Here is a 23,637-nt window from a genome sequence, read left to right on the forward strand (position 1 = left end):
GTTGATGCGGGAAGTTGATGTTTCAATAAAAAAAAAAAAAAAGCTGCACTTCTTCTGGTTTATAGTCTGCTGTTACAATTTGGTTACTTTGGCTTTTCTCAATACCGACATGTGGCTCCAGTGTGGTTGGCTGCTTATAGATCAATGATAGCACACCAACGTCTGTCTGCAATAAAATGTTGGTTCACTTTTTTCAGTTTCATGCTTCAGTATCTGTGAAACCTCTCAACAGCTGGCCCATCTTTCCCTCACAAATAACTTAAATACCACTCAGCATTGTTTTCATGCAAGCAGTGCAGCTTGTTTTACCCTTGAGACAAAATTAAAATCAGTGTTCTAACAGTGACTCACGCTGGATGACAGTCTGCTGTGAGATATAGAAAGGAATGGTGAAGCAGGAAACCATTTGCATGGCTATTTCTGGTCAGCAAAGAATTGCTCAATTCATATAAAGCAAGCTTTATCCAGAAAAAAAGGGAACAACAGCCAAGTTTTTTAAATTCCAAACACGGTCTTTGAATCGGGGGTGCTGGGAAACTGGACGACCCTGTTCGTGTTGGTTTTCAATGAAGCACAGCTTAATTTAGACTTCTGGTTTGAGGTGCAGCACCCATTTACTTACATGCAACGCTGTATGTATTACCACCAAGGGTTTCACTCAGCCTTTCTGGTGCAGCATTGCATACACAGACACAAACATTGACAATTTCCTGACTTGACAACACTTCTCTTAGAATAGCGTGGCTCATATAAAAGTCTCCTTATAAAGTGTGGCAAAAAAAAAAAAAGAAAATTGTAAAGACAAGTCGATACTAAGTTGTTAAGACGTGCAGTAAAAGAGCTTTTTATAATACTGTACATGCAGTCAGTGGTTGTAGTGGGGGATGGTGAAGTGGGTGGGGAGTATTTCTTTTACAAAGCAGTCAAAAGCTTTAGGTTGATAAGGCAGTGTGGGGGAGCGCACCACCCTTCAGAGAGCTGCAGCAGACTTTTCTTGTGTTTTTAAAATGTCAGGACTCTGGTTTAGTTTCCATTTTGTTATAAATTTCACCGTTGGTGCACCTACACACTTTTTCCAAGAGAAGATAAAGATGAGATAATAAAGATAGGATTGTCACCATCTTTGCATTGTTCATAGCTCATGTAGATATGAGAAGTTTTCTTCAGTGTTTTCAAGGATCACACATTCGCACCTTGATGGAACTGTCTCTTCTCTTTTGTGCCTTCTCTTTTTTTTTGATTACTTCTAATAGCTTCAATCAGGTGTGTTTCAACTATACAGAAACTCAACCTGATCTGTCATTTGCCGTAAAGTTTTTAGTCCCTTTGATAAAACATTTTCTTCTTATTTTTTTATCCCCACAGAAAGATGTGTGAGATTTGTATCAAGGCCGCGGTCTACATTCATTTGTTGTTGTGGCAATCCTGGAACACGTCCTCATCCTCAGAGGTTCGTGTATGGGCTGCAGTTATGTTGGCCTGCGCCGCTTTCACTTGATGTTGTTTGTTTGTGGATGCCAGCGTAGCATTTGTGCAGCCTCTGTTTCCAAGGTGAATGTGGGAGAATGAGCCGAAAAGCCCTTTGAGTCGCAGTGAAGTTGTCTGTGGTCCAGAATGTCCTTTAGCCAAGTCAGACATTTGTTCAGCAGTTTTCATTCAGGCTGCTCATTTTTCATGTCGCAATGACCAAACACAATGAGCTTTGGTGCTGAGGGATGTGTTATTTTAGATACTTCTTCAAGCAGTGCGATTAAGTCACTGTTTCGAAAGTCACATGGGAGTCTTGACACTCAAGTCCAGAGTCTGAGCTTTTATGGGAATGGAGTCCAAAACAAGTCATTATGCTTCATCAGATTTGATGCCATCATAAAAAGTGACACACCAACCTTACATTACTTAGCCAACGACAATATTGTGATTATTATTTTATTATGTGATGTGTTGATGTCTACCTACGTGTTGTGCTGCTGACTCTGGGTACTGAGGTGTTTTCCATGCTGTGACAAATTCCACCAACCGCTAAAGCAAAGTGAAGTGAAGTAATTACTTGCTTTGTATTTAAATTAAAAGGTCAATATTTGCTGCTTCCTTGCTGGCACTGACAAATTCACATGTTTGCACCTTAGATATGAAGTACACATTTAGCTTAGCTTAGCACAAACACCGGCAGAACAGGGGAACAGGGGGGACACAGTTAGTCAACCATTCACATCTGAAGTTTGCTAATCAACACAAGCTGCATAGAACATTTTTAAACTACTACTGAATGGCTGAGTAATATCAAAGGGGTTACCCAGAGATAAAGTGTTTACAGCACATTATGCTGGTCATTACGTTGGTCCAGCTGTGTTGGTCTCATGACTAAAATGTGCTCCAGGCTGATTGGATGCATCACTAGATATGTTCACTATGTCTCTTACATCAGGAAAAAAAAACTTTCTACTTTGGATTTCAACTGTTTATCGATTCATACGTGACATTAAGCAAGTCTGAGTCTGAGTCACAAACCTTTATTGCGTGGTAGATTTTGCCAAGGTTGAAGTCACGATCAGATTTGTAACCCGGGCCAGTGCACACTCCCGACTGCAACTGATGATCATTACACAACAATATTATGTCACCTACTGTCTTTCTCATGCATTCTCCTCTCACATTTGAAAGCCTTCGGTTTTGGCCTTGGGGGTGCCAGACAGTTTCCTGGCATTGTGAGAAATCTAACAGTCCAGGGATTTCAGGCACATGTCTTTGTTTAGCGACCACATACTTGCATGAGAAGAGCTTGTTTTTATGTGCTGGATGGAAGTATTTTGCGAGTGAGAGACAATAGTTCAGGTTTTTCTATTTTCTTGAACATTTTACTCTAGCCTTGATGATGTTTATTTTGCGGTGGACTGACAAAGAGAGGCACACTGGCCGTAAAACACCCACTGTCTCTTTGATTCTCTGCAAGATTTTCCTTCATTTGTTTGGCTATTGTTGGTAACTCTGTGAAGTCAAAATGAACCATATTTGGATTAGTGTCACATTCCTTAGTGAGAACACATACGTATGTATTACTGAAGACAATCCCCAATGGGGAAATAGTATGTATTTTCTTATCTTTGTGTAGGTTTATATAGATATGAACTACAAAATGTTTGGGAGAACTACACTTGTCTTATCTCCCGAAACAAGCATTTGCCTACTGACAGGAAACCCAACCAGGTAGTATACTTCCTGCTTGACACATTAACAGCCACCCAGCGTAAATACACTCAAACAATTTACAGTTTTCACTCACCGCTGCCCATCATGAAGCCGGGGAGTACTGTCAAGTTGTCTGAGACTAATTATTTATAAACTTCACATTCCTCCTTGCTAAGCTACTTCACTCACAACAAAGGCCCCAATGTTTTTACTGACTGCCAAGTGGGGAGTTTCTACTATAGGAGAACTTGAATTCTGTTTCACAAAGCCCTGATAAGAGAACGCTGTGGGCATGGACTGAGCAGGGCTGAACAGAGAAAGCTTTCTGTCCTGTCTCATTTCCAATGTTCTTGACAGAATAAAACTCTGTTCCTCCTTAGCAGAGCTGCTGCCCACACAAGCTGTCAAAAGCAACAAGGATACAGTTAAACTCTCTTGTACCTCCCATCAGACCCGTAGAGGCAGTCACCTCAGGCACTTCTTGGATCCTCTCAGGCCCTTTTGACCTCAACAGCTGAACTGATGAGGAAAAAACAAGTCAAACTGCAGTTCATTCTAAAAAAACAATATTACCTAGATTGTGCTCATCTGTGTCATACTGCACAGTGGTGGAAGAGTCTTTACATGTAAAAAATAACAGGTCCTGCATTAAAAATGGTATTTAAGTGAAAGTGCACAAGACAAATGTACTTAAAGTATCAAAGTACTACTTAATGCTGAAGAATGACTCCTGGTCAGTTTTATATTGTTAGTTAAGTAATACCATATTATTGAACTATCACTAATCATGCATACATTTTCAAGCAGCATTTTATGATGCAGCTGGTTGAGGCGGTGAGGCGGTCACAATTTATAAAATGTTATATTTTGATTTGTATTATATTTATATATTTATATTTGATTAATATTAACACTTACAATTCCATTTTTAACTTTTGCTCAAGTGAGAAGAGCTGAAAACATCTATTTTAAATAGTGTCCATGCATTGTTTATACAGTACTTACAGTATTCCAGCTAATTCTGAGCACTGAATTCCCTCACAATGCAGGGTTGTTTGGGTTGATTTCTCCTTTAACTGTAGGAGCAGACAAAGGAGTAGGAGGAGATAGAGGGGAGGCGGTGGGAGGAGTTACTACAGCTGCTCTCCCCTCCACTCAAAGTACAAAAACTGTCTGTGACACCGGCACAAAGGAGAAGTGGATCTGTCTGAGCGTGGTGCGTGTTGAGCAAAAACTTGTGAGGCTGTCAGAGGGAGAGACAAAGTGAGAAACGAGAGAGAGAAGTAGATACTGACTCAATCAGTTAGTAAGACAGAGAGAGAGAAAGAGGGGGGGGGGCGGAAACAGACCCTGAGGATAAACAGTGCAACACACTCACATTGTGACACAGACAGAGAGCAGGAGTTCAACTCATGCTTTAGTGCTGCGTCTCAGAAGAAACCTGGTCGTTTGTGGTCTGGACCTTGAGAGATGTGGAAAGCTAATGACAACTCTGCTGTTTTGGAGCCAAGAAGGACACAAACACAGGACTGAGTTTGGACAAAGAGAAGTGATTTTGCCATGAGTGCACCTCTCTAAACGGACCTGGATGTGGATATACCTTCGTTCCTTTTGTGGACTCAGCAGCACTTGATCACTGAGGACCTCTTGAGAGAACAGGGGACGCATTTGTGTGAGTGATTTATCTGAGTGAGTAAAGCTCAGCCTGCAACTTGTGGGGTACAGCCTGGTCAAGAGACAGGGCAGGGGGAGGGGAGGACACTCAAGCCTGGATCTCTGTCCTCTGTAAGGGGTCTTTTCAACATGAGGTAACCCTCAAAATAACTGCATCAAGACAAGGGAGGGAACCATGTTGACCATGTGCAACAGCCCTCTCTAACATGGACAGTTGTGTTGGGGAAAAAAATCCTTTGTTCCAATGGCCTGATTTAGCAGATGACAGAGTGTTTTTCAATGTACCCAATGTGCCATAAGACTGTCCTGCGCTTTACTCTCCATTCATGGTGAATTCATTGTTCAAGGCAACCCTTTCATTGTATAGCTATTACATAACAGACACCCCTCATCCCTCCACTCTTTGTCTCTCAGAATGTACAACAGTACCACCCCGACAGATAATTTCACCCTGCGATGGATTGAAAATAACTCAGCAAACAGCTCTACCTGCACGAAGAACGATGGGTTCAAATACCCGTTGTACAGCACAATCTTCAGCATTGTGTTTGTGGTGGGACTGATCACCAATGTTGTGGCCATTTACATATTCACCTGCTCCCTGAAGCTGAGGAACGAGACCACAACCTACATGATGAACTTGGTGGTGTCTGACTTGCTGTTTGTCTTCACGCTGCCACTGAGAGTCTTCTACTTCATCAACCAGAACTGGCCCTTTGGGAGCATGCTCTGCAAGGTCTCCGTCTCGCTGTTCTACACCAACATGTATGGCAGCATTCTCTTCCTCACCTGCATTAGCGTGGATCGCTTTTTAGCCATTGTGCACCCTTTCCGGTCAAGGATGCTTAGGACCAAGCGCAATGCCAAGATAGTGTGTATTGCTGTGTGGGTGCTGGTGCTGTCAGGGAGTCTCCCCACAGGGTTCTTGTTGGAGACCACCTCACGTGAGAAAAACAAGACCAACGCCACTTTCTGCTTCGAGAACTTCTCCTCCAAACAGTGGAAATCTCACCTGTCTAAGGTGGTGATCTTCATAGAGACAGTGGGCTTCATCATCCCTCTTCTACTCAACGTATGTTGTTCCATTATGGTGTTGCACACCCTGCGTCGCCCACAAACCATCAGCCGTGGGGGGAAACTGAACAAAACAAAGATCCTGCGCATGATAATTGTGCACCTCTTTATTTTTTGTTTTTGCTTCATCCCCTATAATGTGAACTTGGTTTTCTATGCTCTGGTCCGCACTAAAACTTTAAAAGGCTGCTTTGTGGAGTCGGTGGTCCGGACCATCTACCCAATAGCCCTCTGCATTGCGGTGTCCAACTGCTGCTTTGATCCGATTGTTTACTACTTCACCTCGGAGACCATCCAGAACTCCATCAAGAGGAAGTCTCAGGTCAGCCGTTTGTATGACGTCAAGTTCTCCGAGGCCCTGCAGTCAGAGACCAGCTCCAACCTGCAGTGTAGCCTGAGGAATCTCAAAGCTAAAGTCTTTCACAGTGAGTCTTCAGTGTGATTGTTGGGTTGCTACATTCATCACGAACGGTATTATAATCCATCCTCCCAGAGGACAACAAAACTCCTTGAGACATAGGGATGGATTTTTGGAGTGCTTTTTGAGGCACCTGTCAAAAAAGTATTATCTGATCTCAGTCCGTATCTCAGGGCAAATGTTTGGACCTGTCATTGGCAGTTTCTGCTCGGCAGCATCAAGCCTACTGCCACATGGCCCTTTGTACACATCTGTGGATTTGTTATTACTACTTACTAATTTCCTTTTCCTGTGGAATATACTGTAATTGTGTTAAGCACAATTACTCTGCCAGTGACCTGGAAGGGAATGTGATCACTGAACAGCAGGACAGTTATGATATTGAATGCTACATGTGTATATATATGTGTACATTTCCATGGTAAGACGTGGTGCTAACTTTAGAATAGTCTCTATTAAGTTAACATAAAGTTATATCAAGCTACAGATTCTACAGGCTTGTGTTTTTTAAATTGTGCATTACAAGTAGGACACAGAGGTGCCTTTTTTGTTCTGGCAGCATTTCATTGTAGACCATGTCTTTTGGACCATTAAATGCACTGACACAGATTTCCACATACTGCACTCATGCCACAGTAATGAATAAAAGTCATGAACTGTCTAAAACAAATGATTGCATTTGGAACCTTTTGTCAGTTGAATCAAGAAATCAAGAAAATTGGTTCATTCTTGTTTATTGTACAACATTAAACCTCTATTATATAGATATTTCCCCACACCATTTAATTGTTAAACCTCTTCTCTAATTTTTGTCTGGCAAGCAAATGAGGAGGTTAAGAAGTGGAAGTAAAAGTCTGATGGAGTCGGTCTGACACCCACTGGGGAGTGCCAGCTTCCTGTGTGGCAACCAGTGGTGGAGGAGAGACAGGAGACAGACTATTTATATTTTCAGACACATATTAAATAAACTTGTATGTAAATTTGAACCACCAGGTCAACACCAGTACAATTCTATTGTATGCCGTTACGATGCATAACATAAAGTGGATCAGCTGGTACCAGAGAGGAAATAAAGCAGTGGAGTGTCTTTTATGTTTAAAAACCTTGATAGCAATTCCATTTTCTGTAACATTTTGTTTTCCTCCTCCACAAGGACATGCCATTTTTACTAGCGTCACTGTCAAGGTTGGTTCTCTGCACCACAACAGTACAGTCAGTGCAGCTACACAGTAAATCAGGTTCTCCCTGCTCACCAAAGCATCACAATTCTAACAGTCACGCAGTATAATCCACAAAAATAGTTGCTCACAGCATAAATGAAACAATAAAAAATATCAAAATCAAATTGAAATAGAAAAAATAACTGTTAATAAGTTAAGTCCTGTTTGGAGTTTACTAGAAAAACAGATGTGTGAAATATTTGTCCTGCTGTGGACAAATTTACAAGTGATATGCCATCAGTGAGGAGCCACCACAGCGTGAGAGTGAATAACAGAAAGCACATGGTGCTCTAACTTTATTGACATAGCCTGAAGGTCAGTCAGCTGCGCTTTATTCGTTCCCTACCTATAACTTTAGTTCTGAGGCCATGTGAGTGAGCACAAGGACAGAGTTAAAGACCCGTGCTGTTATGAAAACAAACAAGTACAATTTGACACTAAGGCACTGCATGTCATCTGCACAGGACGCCACTGGCATCTTTATCTGAGCAGCCACGACTTGTCCGCATGCTTACTGGGCATCATGAACTTGATCTTGTTCAGGACTGCTCAGGCACTCATTTCAAGATGACATAGCTGATTAATGATTACGCTAAACCCAGCCAGTGTGTATTCAGCACATACAACTGTTATCTGATCACCAGGTGTTTGTGGCTGTTGTCATCTGGGCCAAAAGTCAGGGCAGAGACTGAGACAGAGAGGGACACACTGTGAAAGGAAGTCACAATTGAAATGCAGTTAGGATACGTGAATGTACGTAAACGCAGTCCTGACTCAATATTTCAACACATTTTCACAAAATGAGCCATCACCTTCCTCATTAAGTGATGTAACTTTGAGGAGTTTCTTAATTGTTCCCATAAACGTTGAACATCTTGCTTAACGTCAAGAACACGAAGATGTGTACATGCTTAAGTCTTATGGTTGTTTAATCTCTCTGTATCACTGGAATCGGACCCCTCATGTGAGCCCAGCAGGTTCCTCTGCATACACAACAGTTATCTAATCAGCCTGAGCTCTCCTTCACAGCAGGCTGCAGGGTGAGAAAACACAGACGTCTCACTGCTTGTCATCGCATACATTCTGTTTTGCATTGCTCTGGTAATTTCAGATGGGAACGTGCACCGTGCTGTTCTTGCACAGTATAAGATAGATTGAGGATCTGTGAAATTTTATTACGCAAGTAATGCGAAGAAAATATAAATCACACTAGTGGACATTTGCACTTCTTAAATTATGACATTCAAAGAAGATTTGACATCCAATGTTTTATCTACAAATTTAAATTTTTGCATAAATCAACTTTTAGGGACACAACAATTAACTTTTAAGTGACTGCTGGGAAAAGGTCACACAAAACAAAAACAGCTGAGTGACTGTTTACATCACAGTTGTCACAGTCAGTGCCATCCTTACTTGAGACAAGTCTGGATCTAGTCTTGAACTTATAGCTTTAAGGTTCCTATTCCCCAGTGGTACTTCTAGCATGTGCTGTCCAATGAACCTCTTAATGGCTGCTTTGAAGTTCTGTCAGTCCCAACTGACTGGAGATCCTCTGGTGTGTTGAGAACTCGTGTCAGAAGTAATTTCTGCTGGGGCATTAAGGAGGACCTCAGTGTATGGGCCATTTCAGGGGAAGAGGAGGATTGGCTGGGAAAGGGGTTAGATTGGGGTGAGGCCCTTGTCTTCAGATTCACTCCACAGCTCCAGATCACATGACAAGGGAAGTGCCTGTCCTGCTAAAAGGATCTGGGGGGGAAGGGGTCTCTGATGAGGATAATCAACCATTTTGCCTCATGCCTCACAGGATAAGTTTAAGAGGAAATGGCCGTTATTATCCTGATATGGCCAATACCCATTTAGATATATGCATTCTTTCCCACAGTTACACCAGAATCACATTCCACATCACTGGCATTTACAGTCCCTCCTTGGTTTTGGAGTAAACAGGTATTATTATCGCTCTATAAAAAGTTTGTCACCCTCTGGGGAAGCAGATTACTTGCTTGCAAGACAACTTTCTTGACTGGGAAGGAGAAGGCAATAAAAATACACAATGCAGGAGAACATTGCGTTAAGTAATCATTTGCCAGGATGTGGTTTAAGAAAAAAAGAATGATCTTGCCTGTGCCAGCACAACAGCCTCACTCATTGTAAAATCAGTAGCAGCACTGAACTAATAACCAGCAGTGGAATGAGCTCAGTGTCTGCAAGCAGGGAGGTAAGCTAAATAACTGCATTCACCAGTCACATGTAATCCTCCTTAACTCCCTGTCGCCTTGGACCATAAACAGGTCTTATCAATCCCTGGAGGAGTTATTTGACCAGATCAGCTTTTGGTTACATAAAATCTTAGGAATGAAACAGAAAGCATTAGCAGAATCTCTGTTAAACACTCCCTTCGTCAGGACACGGCGATGTTTATAAAACCATGTATGCAGGGTACGAAAGGGAAAGCTCATGCTGGTCTCAGTTCAGCAACACAGACAGACATTTCAGCTATACCTAACAAAAAGAGTACATGCACAGTGGACATCATTGTTGTTGTGTTTCCTCCTAACAACGGTGGGTGTAGCGTGAAAGACATTAGCACATGAGGCGATAACTTCCTGTGAAATTGCACGAATCCAACATCAGATGATTCACAGAAAAAGAAAAAGATCCTGAAGCTCGAACTGAGATAAGTCAGTGTTTCGATTTTAATCAGTAGCAAATAAAGGGGCAGTTACCATCTTCCTTCACTGTGTGTGTGGATGGTTGTGGTAGTGTGTGTGGCTTTTTGTTTTTAATGCTGAAATACCTCAGAAGTGCATCAGCAGTTGCGTGTATGTAGAGTAGCAAGTCTCAGCCAGTCTCTGGAGTGTCCGAATGAAATGGGACTTATAGGAAGAGGTTAATAGTTTGTGCTGGGAATTCCCATACACTGTCACATGCTTACACATTGACACACACTGTATCATTGATGTTTTGCAGTTGACAAATTTATTTCTTGGAAACACCCCTATTTAAGTGCTGTACACCACTTGTTGTTTCTACCCCCCAATACATACAGTGTACATACACGTGAAATACAACAGTACATCCAATCATCTGCTTTAGATTCAGTCTGAGTGTTTCAGCCTGACTGAACATGGTATTACAGTCTATAGGAGACAAAAAAACGTTATGATTAGGTGTGTTCTGCTTGATGGGACAGGTTGGGCGTTCCTTTAGCTGGGAGTCCTTCCTCTGGAAACTCCTGGGGATTTAAACAATGTCTGACCAGCCAATGTGAACACATTAATCCTCAACTGTAGCAACAGCGTCTAACCAGACAGGACAACTGGTGTGACTAACATTCTCATAAGAGAAAGGAAAGGTCACAGGGTCAAACCCCACAAGGGCCACATATCTCACATGTCCTGTAAAAGCGCCCTCACAGCATAGGATATATAAAAATGTACAAAAATGTTGTAAAATGCACATTTACATTATTAGATTCAGAAGTGTTTGCGGTTTCACTATGAATACATATAGTGTCTAACAATGTGAAAACTTACAGCAGCAAGACTCTAATAAGTTGCGCTGTTCATAATTATTCGGTATTTTGTAAAGACAAATTAATTATAAACCTCTTGAAGAGAATAACCAACTAGTGTAATGATATGGATTAGTGTACCACATTAACTTGCATTATTTAATTTTGGACCAATTTAGAGGGGCACGTTGCCACATTTTAAAATATTACTACCTGACTGTTACTGCAGCACTCGAGCAACGCTGAATCCTTATCTGCATGTTCACTGTACTTAGCTGCGGTCGTAAAAGGTAATGTAAAAGAAATACCTCAAATTTAAATTAAACTGTACAGAAAGACAAAAGTTGCACTGAAGGCTGAAATCCGCCTGTGAAGTTTTACACAGTGGCTCCTCTATGCACATGGCAGGATTAGTGATATCAGGTCCCCGCTAATACTACAGCACAGGCTCATAAACAAATGCCCATAGCACACTCCACAGCACAACCACACATAAAAGCTGACGCTTACAGGTCAGCCTTGAGGTCAGCGTGTTCCCCATGAGGAATTTCCATGGAGCCTCTCAGACCACACAATACTTTCCTATCTTCTTCAGCAGATTTCTGTCTCCCTCAACCACACAGAAAATCACTCTTAGATGTCCCAGTGAGGTGATATCCTTTCATCATGCTTATTGATTACTGTTTACATTCCTATTTTTAAACAGGCCTTTCTCTTCCCCAAAAGAACACTGCAACTTCCCAGCCAAACTTAAAGTTTGTATGCTTAAAATATAACATCCCCACTCCTTTTGAACCAGGCTCCCGGAGAGACACCTAATTCACTGACACTCTGGCCTCAGGGTGGGAAGGACACGGCTCATTGATACCCCCAAGGTTATCTGCGTTGCTCCAAAAAAAAACAAGAAAACACATAATTAGTCCCAAGTAACAGACAGATAAGAGCAAGATAATTCTCCTTGGACACAGAGGTACCATTGAGCAAGAGAGGTATGGTGATCCATACCTGAAATCTGACATTTAATTGTTTTTCATTATGCCACATTAAAGGAAGAAAAAGCTCCCGCACGCTGCCCTCTTACCTGCATAAACTCAGGAAAACTTGCAAAAAAATCAGGTAACTCTTTTTACAAGCTTGCGTTGAATAATTCATTATAATGAACATACAAACTATTTTCTTAGCTTGATGATATGATATTACAATCATTGCAGGCTTGACTTCCACTGTGATTATCAACTTTAAAGTCAATTTTTCATGCTTTAAGGGTCTCCAAAATGATTTCCGTGCCACATGGAAATGAATGGAAGCTGATGGCTCCACAAGGCAGACTAGAACATTTTGAAGCGCTGGAACATTGTTTGCATAATTGTTGGCAACAATGATTCAAATAAAGTATACGTGATTTATTGAATGGGACAAAACATGAAACAATACATACAACACCCATAATTCCAGGACACATTAACACACAACCGTATATTTTCTGGTCTCCACTATGTGAAACATTTCCAAACAGCATTATGCGTGCTGGGGAAGTTCAAGTGGCAAGACTGATAAACACATCAACCATTAACTTGCTGTTGACCATTCTGTCTTGTTTGAACCTGTGCAGTGTGAACACACTGTTTTAGATCAATGAGATATAAATACTGAGTGTGGAAATATTCAGAATCATGGGACTGAAAGAACTGATTCATGCTGAACCACTGTACTGTCATTTTTCACGTGTTGCATAGCCAGAGATTTCAAGCTTGATATACTGGGATATATTAAAAAACCTGTTATTAACTAAAGAGCAAAGCTGTACTGAAGGCTTGCAGCCCTCTTCACTGTGGCTGCGTTCATTGCTGGGGTTTCTCTGCTTCAACTTTGTGCACATTAGCGCAAGTCAGGCTCACAAACCACAATGAGAGCTGTTGCTTTTTGCGAGACATAAACAGAACATGGCAGAAAAATAAGTAGAGTGAGCGGCTGAAGCTGTGTGACTGTGACATGAGATTTGCATTTTGAGCAGTGTGAAGATCAGGGAAATGATGAGCAAGCAAGCTCAAATTCACTTTCACTTTCCTACGTTTCTTTATTTATACAGTACATATAGAAATATTTTTAAAAGATACAATGCATCATTTGCAAGTAATTGTGAAGGAGAATTGGCTAAAAACCCTTCAGGGGCTTGAAAAGTGGCATTTTCCAGGAAGCATATTACATAAAATAAGTGCAGCATTGTAGAATACACAGTCTGAATGTATCTATAAACAATTTCTGTCAGTAAAAAAGGAGACATAGTTAAGCAAAGAACTTGACAAAAACAATGCATCCCACAAACACCCATCCATTACACGACTATAATGAACCAGTCATAGTCATAAAAAGATACACACCAGGAGTAGGCTGGTATTTTTCACAGCGAGATATTCAGTTTGCTGAGAGATATCAGAAATTTTCCTGCTGCCGATGTCACGCAATTGTAGTCTGTGTGAGCAACAAAAGAGAGAGTTTTTACAGTCATTCTGAGATTAGTACACCTACAAGGAAGGAAGAGCTGAACCTGCTTCGTAAATAGTTTTGAGAACAAAAAGATAAAACCGCATTTAAAAACACTTACAAATTTAAGTAAGCGTTTTAAAATACTTACTTAAAGTACCTCTTACTCTATTTCAAAATGTAGTAGAGCAGCTGATTTCAGAACACTGCATTTAGGCTACAAGACTGAAGCTTTGAAAGACTGACAAAAAAAATGGCCATTGGAGCCTGTGACCCTGCCTAAAGGTGGACTGGCCCATCAGGAGTCAACAAGCTTATGAGCCGCAAACAATAGCAACATTTAAAAGTGCAAATGTCCCGACAACCTGCACAGAGCAGGCGCTGTCTTACTTCGCATAACCCGGGATCCAAATTTAACTGTTCATGACCTTTTTACTTTGAGTGGCTGATGAATTGTGGAGCTCCACAGCAAAGCCTGCTTGGCCACGCCAGGCTCTATTGTCTGATACAGAGCAACAAAACACTGGGAGGAGACAATGGAGGGTCAGTGCAGAGGGCTTGAAGTAATCATAACAATGACAGCTCCCATATTTATAGCTGCAAAGAGACTCCCAACTGCAGCGCCTAAGTGCTTTGTTATTAACAGGAAGAGCTGCACCCCGTGAAGAATAAACAGCACTTCTCTTTACCGAGTGAGTCATGGTAGCAGGTTTCATTGTTTCCTTCACTGTGTGGTTGATACCACTGAGGCTATAAATGTCCACTAAAAACTCAAATACCGTCCAGATGCTAATGGAGTTGAATGTCTAAAAAAAAAAAAAACACACACACACACAGAGTAGAAATGTGAATACTAAAGGTCCCTCAGTCTAAATAAGAAAAATAGAAATAAGCATGAGCAGCATGAGCAGCCAGACAAGAGATCACTGGGTCATCTTGCATCTGCAGAGCGCTTCCTGAGTGAAGTTGTGGGCGCTCAGAAAGCAGGCCACAAAAACAGGCACCGTGACAGGCAAACAAAAGGGGAACAGAGATTATAGCAGATAACAAGTGCCAATATTTCATCAAGGGTGATGACAGAGGCTGGGGGTCGAGGGATCCAGACAATCTTCCAACAAGACAAAATGAAAGGTCTTTCATGCATCATTTGATAAGAGGGGAAGTAACTTGATTGTTTGCTATCGGGTCACAAGGATGAGCAGGAAAAAAAAAAAAAAAATCAATGAAGCACTTCAGATTAGATGTCCCAGCAGTGGCTCAAGATGCAACTTCAGTGTGACAAAGTAAGCAAAAAACGAAATACAGGATGTAGCGTGTTTTAAAATGAGACTTTGAGGTAAGATGGGGTTAAGATGAATACAGCAAGTGAGAGGGGAAATGCATGACTTTTCTCCTGCAAGCCACTGCACGCTACTCAGATCACACCTTCTGCCCAATTAAAGGGCATTGCGGTTTTTCTTGAACTTATCCACCCAAAAAAAAACACAGCAATGTCACAGAATGTTTTTGTGGCACATGTCACTTCTCAGTATCGGTGTGTGCCGTCATGTGCAATGAGTTATATCCTCAAACTGATCCAAAATAAAAAGTTGCGTTTCGAGTTTGACCTCAGAACCCATCCGTCAGTGTAGGAGTGCTGCACAGATGAACAATTCATTCAAAGAGAAAGTTCTTTTCTGACCCGTTTATAGCCATTGAGATATAACAGGCACGACTTCACATCCTTCCTGCAAGAGGAAGCCCCAGTTCATCGGCCTGTTTGGCTCTGTATTTCTGAACTACAACTTCATAAAATTGTTCTGTCAGGATTTATTCTCAAGTCAGGTCTTGCACTCTTGACCCAATAATTGAAGGTGTGAACGAAAAACAAACCAATAGTCTTGCAATATATCATAAATCATATCCTTGTTAGGGAGGGAGATTGTATGGTATGGTCTATTAAAATGCAATAGTTCACCAAGAATCTCTTGGCTGGTTATATTTGTGCACCTGAGCATTATGGAATTAATAAGAAAAATGTGGGCCGGGGGACAAAATGTATAGCTATTGTATGTATTATAATGTTCTGTTTCTACTACCCAGTGCACATCTGCTGTTGCCTCCTGGCCTAAGTTTAGTCACAGCACAAAAAATATAGTTTTTCATGTCAGTGTCACATTCAGACCAGACTCTTTGTCTCATTCACACCTGTAATTATTTCTGGCTTTAATGGTTCCAATGTGATACCGGAACAGCCAAATAGTACAAGTTTTCTGATACCGTAAATCTTTTTTAAAAACTAAACAAAAATTTCAAATTACTCAAACATCAATATCAAATACCCACATAAAATACTGTCTAAAGTTAGAAAATGTTCCTGATTTCGATAATTAAGAGTCTGACCAAGCATTTGATGCCAAATTACGATAGTTGACACTTTTTGATACTTAATGTCCAGATCTCAGTTGATACTCAAAAAGTACTGAGGTTCACTAAATGAATCCCTCTAAAAAACTATTACAGCCCTTAACAGCACAATCCTCATTGTACCATTCAAGCACACCAGACTCCTCAGTTCCCATTAGATGGCTGAGCTCTAAAGATGCTGTCTAGTTCGTCATGGACGCTGATGGGAGACCCTCCTATCTGCAGGACACACAGCATGGTGGTGCAGTAGCTCAGACATGCTCCACCACTCTGTCTGTATCTTCGCTAGACATGGACATCTTTGGAGGTACGAGGGGAAACATTGTACGAATAAAAAAAAAAGCAGGGGGCTGGAGTGTGCGCCCTGGAGGGGGATTCAGTGTGGCTTCGAGATAAGGGGCAAGCTGCAGCCCCAGGCTTCCTCAATAAAGCGCATGATGGGCAGATATCTAGCTAGAGCCTCTCATATAGCGGAGTCCTCCTGTCAGCCTATGGGTGGCTTCAGTCGCTGGAGGAACTTTGGCAGCAGGATAATCCATCCGTGGTGTGACTGTTGGTGAATCAGCATCATCATGGTTTTGTTGATTCAAGGGTCTGTAGTATCTGTATCCTGCCGAGCCCAAACTGTCATGGGCGAGGCTTGGCTTTTGTTTACAGTTGCCAAACATGTGGTTAAGCCATTGTCTGCTTTTATTCCATACTGTCGAGTTTTTAATTTGGCAAAACAAAGTAAGAGTAACAGTCTCTGGTTCCTCTGTATTAAATGTGTTTATGCTCCTCCTGGTGCCAATAAGGAATTATCTAGGACTGAGTCTTAATATCAAAAGGATTTTGTGTCATTTTTTTATGTTGAGCTATATCTTAACCAGAATGTAGCTTTTCTCACCCATAACCTCTCCAATAGGTTCACATCAGTGAATTCAACTCCACCTAGTGGTACATAATCAACATTTCCTGCAGGAACAAGCAGCACTGCCATCTCTACGTCTGCACCGTTGTGGTCACAGCAAATTAAAAAACAACACAGCTAAAGGGTCAAGATGTGTGATTGGTAGTGTCTCGCCAAGAGAATAAAAGACAAATAATACCAGACTGAAGATGTTTAGTCTACTTTTGATACCGCAGAGGAAATAGACATCAAAAGGTGGAGGCGGGCTCAAAATGGTGTGACCCCACGGAGACCCAGCTGCTCCGAGTCTAATATTTCCTGCTTCCCCGACAAGCCAAACAGGAGCTCCCAGACGGCTTCAATCTACTGGGAATGTTATCATTGGTAACCTGAACCAAACACAGCAGATGTTCAATTCACTTGAGAGACAGAGCACACATCTCAGACATCTCTGTGTAAAAAAGGTTTATGTCACAAATTCAACAAAATTCTACTCAAACTTTTGTGTTTTGTTGCACCAGTGTGATCAAGTTTACAACATTAACAATGACAGCCTCAGAGGCTCAGAGGGGATGAGGCGTTAGTGTTCCGAAAACATCTTCTCAACTTCATCTATCCAGTCACATGGAGATTCTTCCTCAAAGTCTCTGTGAAGAGAGGGAAAATGGTGCAGTGCATTTCCTGCTTTGTTTTCACACCAGAGGCCACATATAAAAATGATAGGAAAACAGCACATTCCATACGTCCAACTGAGATTCATAAAACACTTTGAACATTAACGATTAATGTGACCTTTAATGTGAACAATGTTTAGTTTGCCAGATGCAGATGATTTTTGGTTTTCCACAATGTGCTTTACAGCCCATGTGCTGCTTTGGAAGCACAAAAAAAAGTGAACTACAGAGCAATTTTAAGTCGTAATTTTTCTTTTGCTAAATATTTTCATTAAAGAAATAATTCAAGAAAAGGAAAACTGACCCATGAGTATCATATCAATCCGAACCCATACACATTAGCTCTCAGTGTCTTAAAAAATGTGTACATAAAGGGCTCCACCATGCAAAACCAGTGCTAACGCCCTTTAAAAAAAAATGTATTCTAATTGGACATCCATCATAATGTAAAACACAGCACTAAGTCAGGGTTACTTACGTGTCCTCGTCATCAGAGCGAGGCTGCAGCCGGTCCTCATTTACAGCCACCTCTGGCTCAGGTCCGTCTGTACTGTCACCCTGCGGCTGGGAGAGGGGTCCCACCAGAGGATCGTCCCCTGAAAATGGAAAGTGCATCACTACAGAGGACCATTTATGTCACCCAGCACACAGAGTGGCAAGACTCTGAAACTGAAAAACTTACACAAGGTTCGCTGCGTGTTAGAGTAAAGGTAGATAGATATTCAGATGAGAACAGACCTCCTCGGCTTATCAAAAAGGTGCTGAAGGCTGTGTTCAGCTGGGCCTTCTCCAGCAGACTCAGAAGCCTTTCAGGAGGATCCTTCTCCCATCGTCTCCTCTGCCTGCAGGGCTCTGGCTCCTCTGACACACCTGGAAAAACACGGATGCAACTCATACATTCTGCAAATGTATTTCATCATCCAAACTTGAATGTTGAACAAACTGAGGAGGCGAAAATGCCTCCACTGTTATCATACTTCCGGTCCAGCTGGTCGATGCCGTGCTGTCAGATGAGACGAGGCTTGCGTTGGCCAACATCCGCATCACAGAGTCTGATGGCTCAGCGGCCCACAGCTTTCGAGGAGCCGGCTCTCCATTTTCACCAGGGGCTTCAGGTAACTCCACACCTGAGGTAAAGGGTTACTTAGGATTCTTTTTTTTTTGTTATATTTCTTTCTTTTCAAAAGGTGTGCACAGCACATGCACAAAAACCCAGAGAGGAAGGGGAGAAGAAAAAACACTGTGCTTCTCTTGCTCATAATCATAAATATTACTTTCAGTTTGAACATAAATGGATTATTCATTTTTACTTTAGTTTGTTAAGTTGGTTATTAAAACTTTCATTGTGTTTTATACAGTCTGAAGGAATGGGTTAAAATCACATAACATATACACTACTCACAAAAAGTTAGGGATATTCGACTTTCAGGTGAAATTTATGGGAAATGTAAAAAGTTAATGCTACAGTGATATTATATCATGAAAGTAGGGCATTTAAGTAGAAGCATGCAATGGTAGTTTCTTCATCTTAAACAATTTATTGAAAGAAAAGCTAACAACAGTGGTAGGTATACCACAACAAAAAATTTTCGGTGCCTCAATAAATTGGGATGTGGCCAAAGGACGTCCACTCCTCTCCTTTCTGTGACTCTTCCAGTCTCTGTATCACTGTTACAACCTCCTGATGACACTCTGTGACCCTCTAAGCTCAGTGAACACCTCCGTCTGAGGACTTCCTGTTTGAAGCCTCCAGTGTTGAGGTGCTGCTGATCAACTGTTAGGTGTCGTCTTGGTCTCATGATGTCAGAATGTGAACAGCACGATGAGGAGGACTGTTTAAATACCAATTCTAACTGAAGCAGGAAATATATTGGTGGATTCATGGATCAAACCTGTTGTGAATGTTGCTGTTAAGCTTCTTGTTAGAGAAAAGCAACTTGTGCAGAAAGTACTGAAACACTGAACAGTTGGACATGTGCATTCAAAGGTTTAGAGAAGGTCACATTAAGTTCACCTGGAAAGGTTAGAATGTATTTTAGGTTCATCCTGAAATTTCACCTGAAAGCTGAATATCCCTAACTTTTTGTGAGTAGTGTATATGTAGTTTTTTCACTGACAGCTACTTGTACGTCCCAACCAGCCTTCATAAAACGTTAAGTGGAGATTTACAGCAGTAAATCCTTCTTTTTCATGCACTGTCAACTTTGACTCGGACTCTACCTTCAAATGTTGATGTTTTTATTAAACTCTTCTCTCCCAGATGATTGGCCACCTTCTTTCCCTCCTCTCTGTTCCATCGACCCGCCCTCCTCCCCTCCTCCTCCTCCGCCTCTATCGCCTGTAAAAGATTCAAAGCAGTGCAGTAAATCAAACACATAGCACAAGCTCCGCAGCCATCTGAACTAACAGCAGCTTGTCAAAGGTCAGATTCCTCATAGGGTCACCACAGCTGGGGAAGTTGTGCAAGAGTTTAAATTCTCACTTTGACACCTTGTCCTGACAGTATGTCGTTATGTCGGATGGAAAGCCATAAAATCTCTCTTCAGGTCCAACTGCTTGAATGACAGTCACCATGCAGGAGGGTCAGCCGCAGTGGACTGCACCTTTAAGCACATGGGCTGAGTCCGTGTTCTTACCTGGGTGGGCAGATGTGTGCGCAGGAGTTTGGAGATCCGGTGAGAGGTCAGGACGGTGTGCAGGGACGGCCTGTCTTTTGGGTTTGTCTTAAACATCTGCTTGATCAGATACTGCAGCTCGTAGGGCAGGTGATTGGGGAGGGGAGGGTATGCACCCCGACACACCTTAAAAATCAGGCTCTTCCAGCTGGACGCCTGGAACTGGATGTAAGAATGAGGTGTGAGGAGCGCCGGGTCAACAAATCTGAGCCACAAAAAATACACAGCAGATGATCCAACTCAGCTGAAGACACTGGGCCTCCATCATTTCACAACAATGCTTTGCGGTGTCTCACTGCGCAATAAGATGACAGCAGTTTCATTTCATACAATGATTCATTGACAATGTTTGGAGAGAGGCCCACAAACAGACCAGTGGTACACGGAGAGACAAGGGAGGGGAAATACCGGGTGTCGCAGGGTGCAGAGCTCGTAGAGAACGCAGCCCAGAGACCACACATCACTGCAGAGCACATAAACAGAGAGATGGTTATTCATACGCTCCAGACGTTCGTCATGCACTGGCACAGTCAAGAAGATACAAACCTCGAAACCCACGCGTAAGTTACATAATCACAGCTGAGTCAAGGACACAGACTGTTTTGAAAACTTGTCATTGTTGGTGCATTTATTGAAACTCCAACATCCCAGACTGTCTAATGAGAAGCACTGTGTTCAAATGTTGTGTTGACGGAAAATCAAGCCTGGAAGGGAGACTGTAAGCAAACATGACATTTAGGAAGGACCACGGAATTCTTTTTTTGTCCGTCTGTCTGTCTGCCTGTCGTCTGTTTGGCCAATGACAGTCAAGTCTCAGATATTAGAGCTTCACTTTAAAGTACTTATGAGGGGAGTTTTGAAGACTGTTTGTGCTCTTAACTGTGCATCAGTAATGTGAACACAGAGCATACACTTCTGTATGTTCCATGCATGGGTGCTCAACCTCAAAAGTATTATTCAAAATATAGATACAAAGCATATTGTTTTCACTATGTCATTTCTGGGATCTTTTAATCATGTTTTACATCATTTTATTTATTTATTTATTTATTTATTAGTGCTGCTACCACTCCGTCTTATCGTTTTTAAGACTGATTTTGTTCTTATCTTTATTATCAAGTGTCTTACTCTTTTACTTTGTATTATCTTAAGTGTCTGATTTGTACGGGATAATTTACAACAAGCCGCTCATAGTAAAATGAACGCCGACAGGATGATGCACTTATCACACTATCACACAAAACACTCACTTAAATACAATTTGACTGATTTAAAAATAATTTCATCGCTTCTACAATCAGATTTGTGTCCATAGCAACGGCCTCCTATACAGAGCTGTGTAATAAATACAGATGTCTAACTTTGATTCATGTGTTATTTGTATGAATTTTTTCTGATTATTTGGTCGTCTATATTTGGGTTGTACATTCTTTGCTTTACTCGGTTAATAGTTCCTGTTGCAATGACCCAATTTCCCCTCCTTACAATACTGATCCAAAATTATGGTTTCATTTTATTGTCATTTGATTTTCTGCCATATAAAATGGAGGAACCAGCCGAACAAACGTGGTAACATACCTCTTATTGTTGTACGGCTTGTTGTCCCAGATTTCTGGAGCCACATAATATGGAGTCCCAACATAAGTGTGAGCATACGCCTTTGAGCTGCAACCCAATTCCAAACATTAGTCAAAGTTAGAATGTAACTGCACTGAGCATGAACTTTAAAAATAGCAAATTATGAATTGTTGTCTGTCTCTTCCTGTACCTGTTCAGAACACACGCTGAGCCGAAGTCCCCGAGCTTGATTGTCCCATTATCTGTCAGGAAAATGTTCTGGTAAAGGAAATGAAAGAGAAGTGATGACTTCACATGAAGCAAAAATAAGAGCAGCAAAGCACGGCAGAATGATGGCATTATGCATTAGTGGGCGATAATGTCAGGATATTATCTCGATCGGCAACTTCATCATTGTTCGTTTCACTCCGCAGCGCTCACACTGATGAGATTTTATCAACACACATTCAACCAATAAACTAAACTATCGACGTCTTGTTCTAATTCAGTGAACAAACACAAAGAAAATCTGGTCTTCCTCTTGAATTCACGTCTGCTCTACGTATGGCGACAAAAGTAAAAAAAAAGGAAAATGTATTAAACATATATAGTAATTATAAACAATGACATCAAGACACTACTGTACCTTGGACTTCAGATCTCTGTGCAAAACCCGTTTCTTATGGATATGTTGTGCGCCAGCACACATTTGAGCGAACCACCTCAAAATCTGGAGAAAGAGAGAGATTGGGTGAAACTAAATGTCAAAAGAGGGGGGGAACAAAATGGTAAGATGAAAGTGTGAGAATAGTTTGCAGGCAGTTGAGGCCTACTTCATCAACGCAGAACTGTGTCGTTTTCTGTTGCTGGATCCTCTGGAGCAGGTCTCCTCCACGGCAGTACTCCATGACAATACACAGCAGGTCAGCAGCTGAACAAACACAATCACATTGCCTATTGTGGAGTCCAAGCAATAATAACTGTACGTCACAAGAGTCCAAATGTGTTGTTAAAGGCTTTGATGGGAGTGTTGCAATGCGTGAAAACCTTCGAAAGCCTCCCTGAAGGCCACAATATTAGGATGTTTCATTCTGGACAGCAGGACGGCTTCTCTCCTCGATCTCTCCAATTTGGACTGATTCTATAAAAATGCAAATGCAGGCATGAAGGCATTCTCTATTACCCAAAACAAACAGCCTCTGCGTCTCTGTGTGAGCAACAATATGGCAGGTTATCAGCACAGTGCAAATAACATTTCCATATCCAACCCCAGGCTATCACAGCCTGGAATATCAAATGTAATGTGCAGCAGTGTTGTGTACAGTGTGGTGCAAATCCAACATCTGGAACATTTATGTTTAATTCACGACTTTATTATTACTATTACTTATTATTGTTACTTTTGCAGGACACCACTCAGGTGAGGGCAGAGCTGCGGTGTGTCCAGTACATCACTGTCTTGGTTTGTACATACCTTTGGCAGCTGGATTTCCTTGACCACATACTTGTCCTGACTGCTTTTACACTGGACTAAAAGAGCACGACCGAAAGATCCTTCACCGACGACCTTCTGCACTGAGTATCTCTCCATAAAAACCACAAAGAGAAACCACAAAGGATTTACAAAACGAATCTAGCTGCAAAGACGGACTGAGCCGATGGAGACTGTGACTAAAAATTAACTTATTTCAGTCGTCTGTGCTCACATTGAGCCATTTAAAACGTCTAACTGAAGACTGATGCTCCAGATTTATTTTTTTACCTGGACTCTTACAGTTTGTTTGGCCGCTACTTCCGTATTATTGTGTGACGTAGCGTAAGGCGCACCTGTGCTGCGCTGCGTGGCCGCTAGATGGCGGTAGA

At 41.6% G+C, this 23,637-nt stretch overlaps 2 protein-coding genes across 2 annotated transcripts; one reads left to right on the forward strand and one right to left on the reverse strand.

The window, feature by feature from the left end:
- The first annotated feature begins 4,389 nt into the window (after positions 1 to 4,389).
- Positions 4,390 to 7,433, forward strand: lpar6a (lysophosphatidic acid receptor 6a). Its single transcript, XM_070829654.1, has 2 exons — positions 4,390 to 4,858; positions 5,275 to 7,433. Exon 2 carries the CDS (start codon positions 5,276 to 5,278, stop codon positions 6,374 to 6,376), a length of 1,101 nt encoding a protein of 366 aa, XP_070685755.1. The 5' UTR covers positions 4,390 to 4,858; position 5,275; the 3' UTR covers positions 6,377 to 7,433.
- A 9,825-nt stretch (positions 7,434 to 17,258) lies between these two features.
- nek3 (NIMA related kinase 3) lies at positions 17,259 to 23,552 on the reverse strand. Its single transcript, XM_070829204.1, has 13 exons — positions 23,249 to 23,552; positions 22,822 to 22,915; positions 22,608 to 22,705; positions 22,421 to 22,504; positions 21,986 to 22,053; positions 21,796 to 21,882; positions 20,626 to 20,680; positions 20,179 to 20,379; positions 19,763 to 19,880; positions 18,520 to 18,669; positions 18,281 to 18,412; positions 18,021 to 18,138; positions 17,259 to 17,515 (listed from the first exon to the last, which is right to left on the reverse strand). The coding sequence occupies exons 1-13, from the start codon at positions 23,363 to 23,365 to the stop codon at positions 17,449 to 17,451; spliced, it is 1,389 nt and encodes a 462-aa protein (XP_070685305.1). The 5' UTR covers positions 23,366 to 23,552; the 3' UTR covers positions 17,259 to 17,448.
- Between the last annotated feature and the right edge of the window lie 85 nt (positions 23,553 to 23,637).

The sequence above is a fragment of the Pempheris klunzingeri genome, chromosome 4, assembly GCF_042242105.1.
Source record: "Pempheris klunzingeri isolate RE-2024b chromosome 4, fPemKlu1.hap1, whole genome shotgun sequence".
In the NCBI taxonomy this organism is placed as follows: Eukaryota; Metazoa; Chordata; class Actinopteri; order Acropomatiformes; family Pempheridae; genus Pempheris; species Pempheris klunzingeri.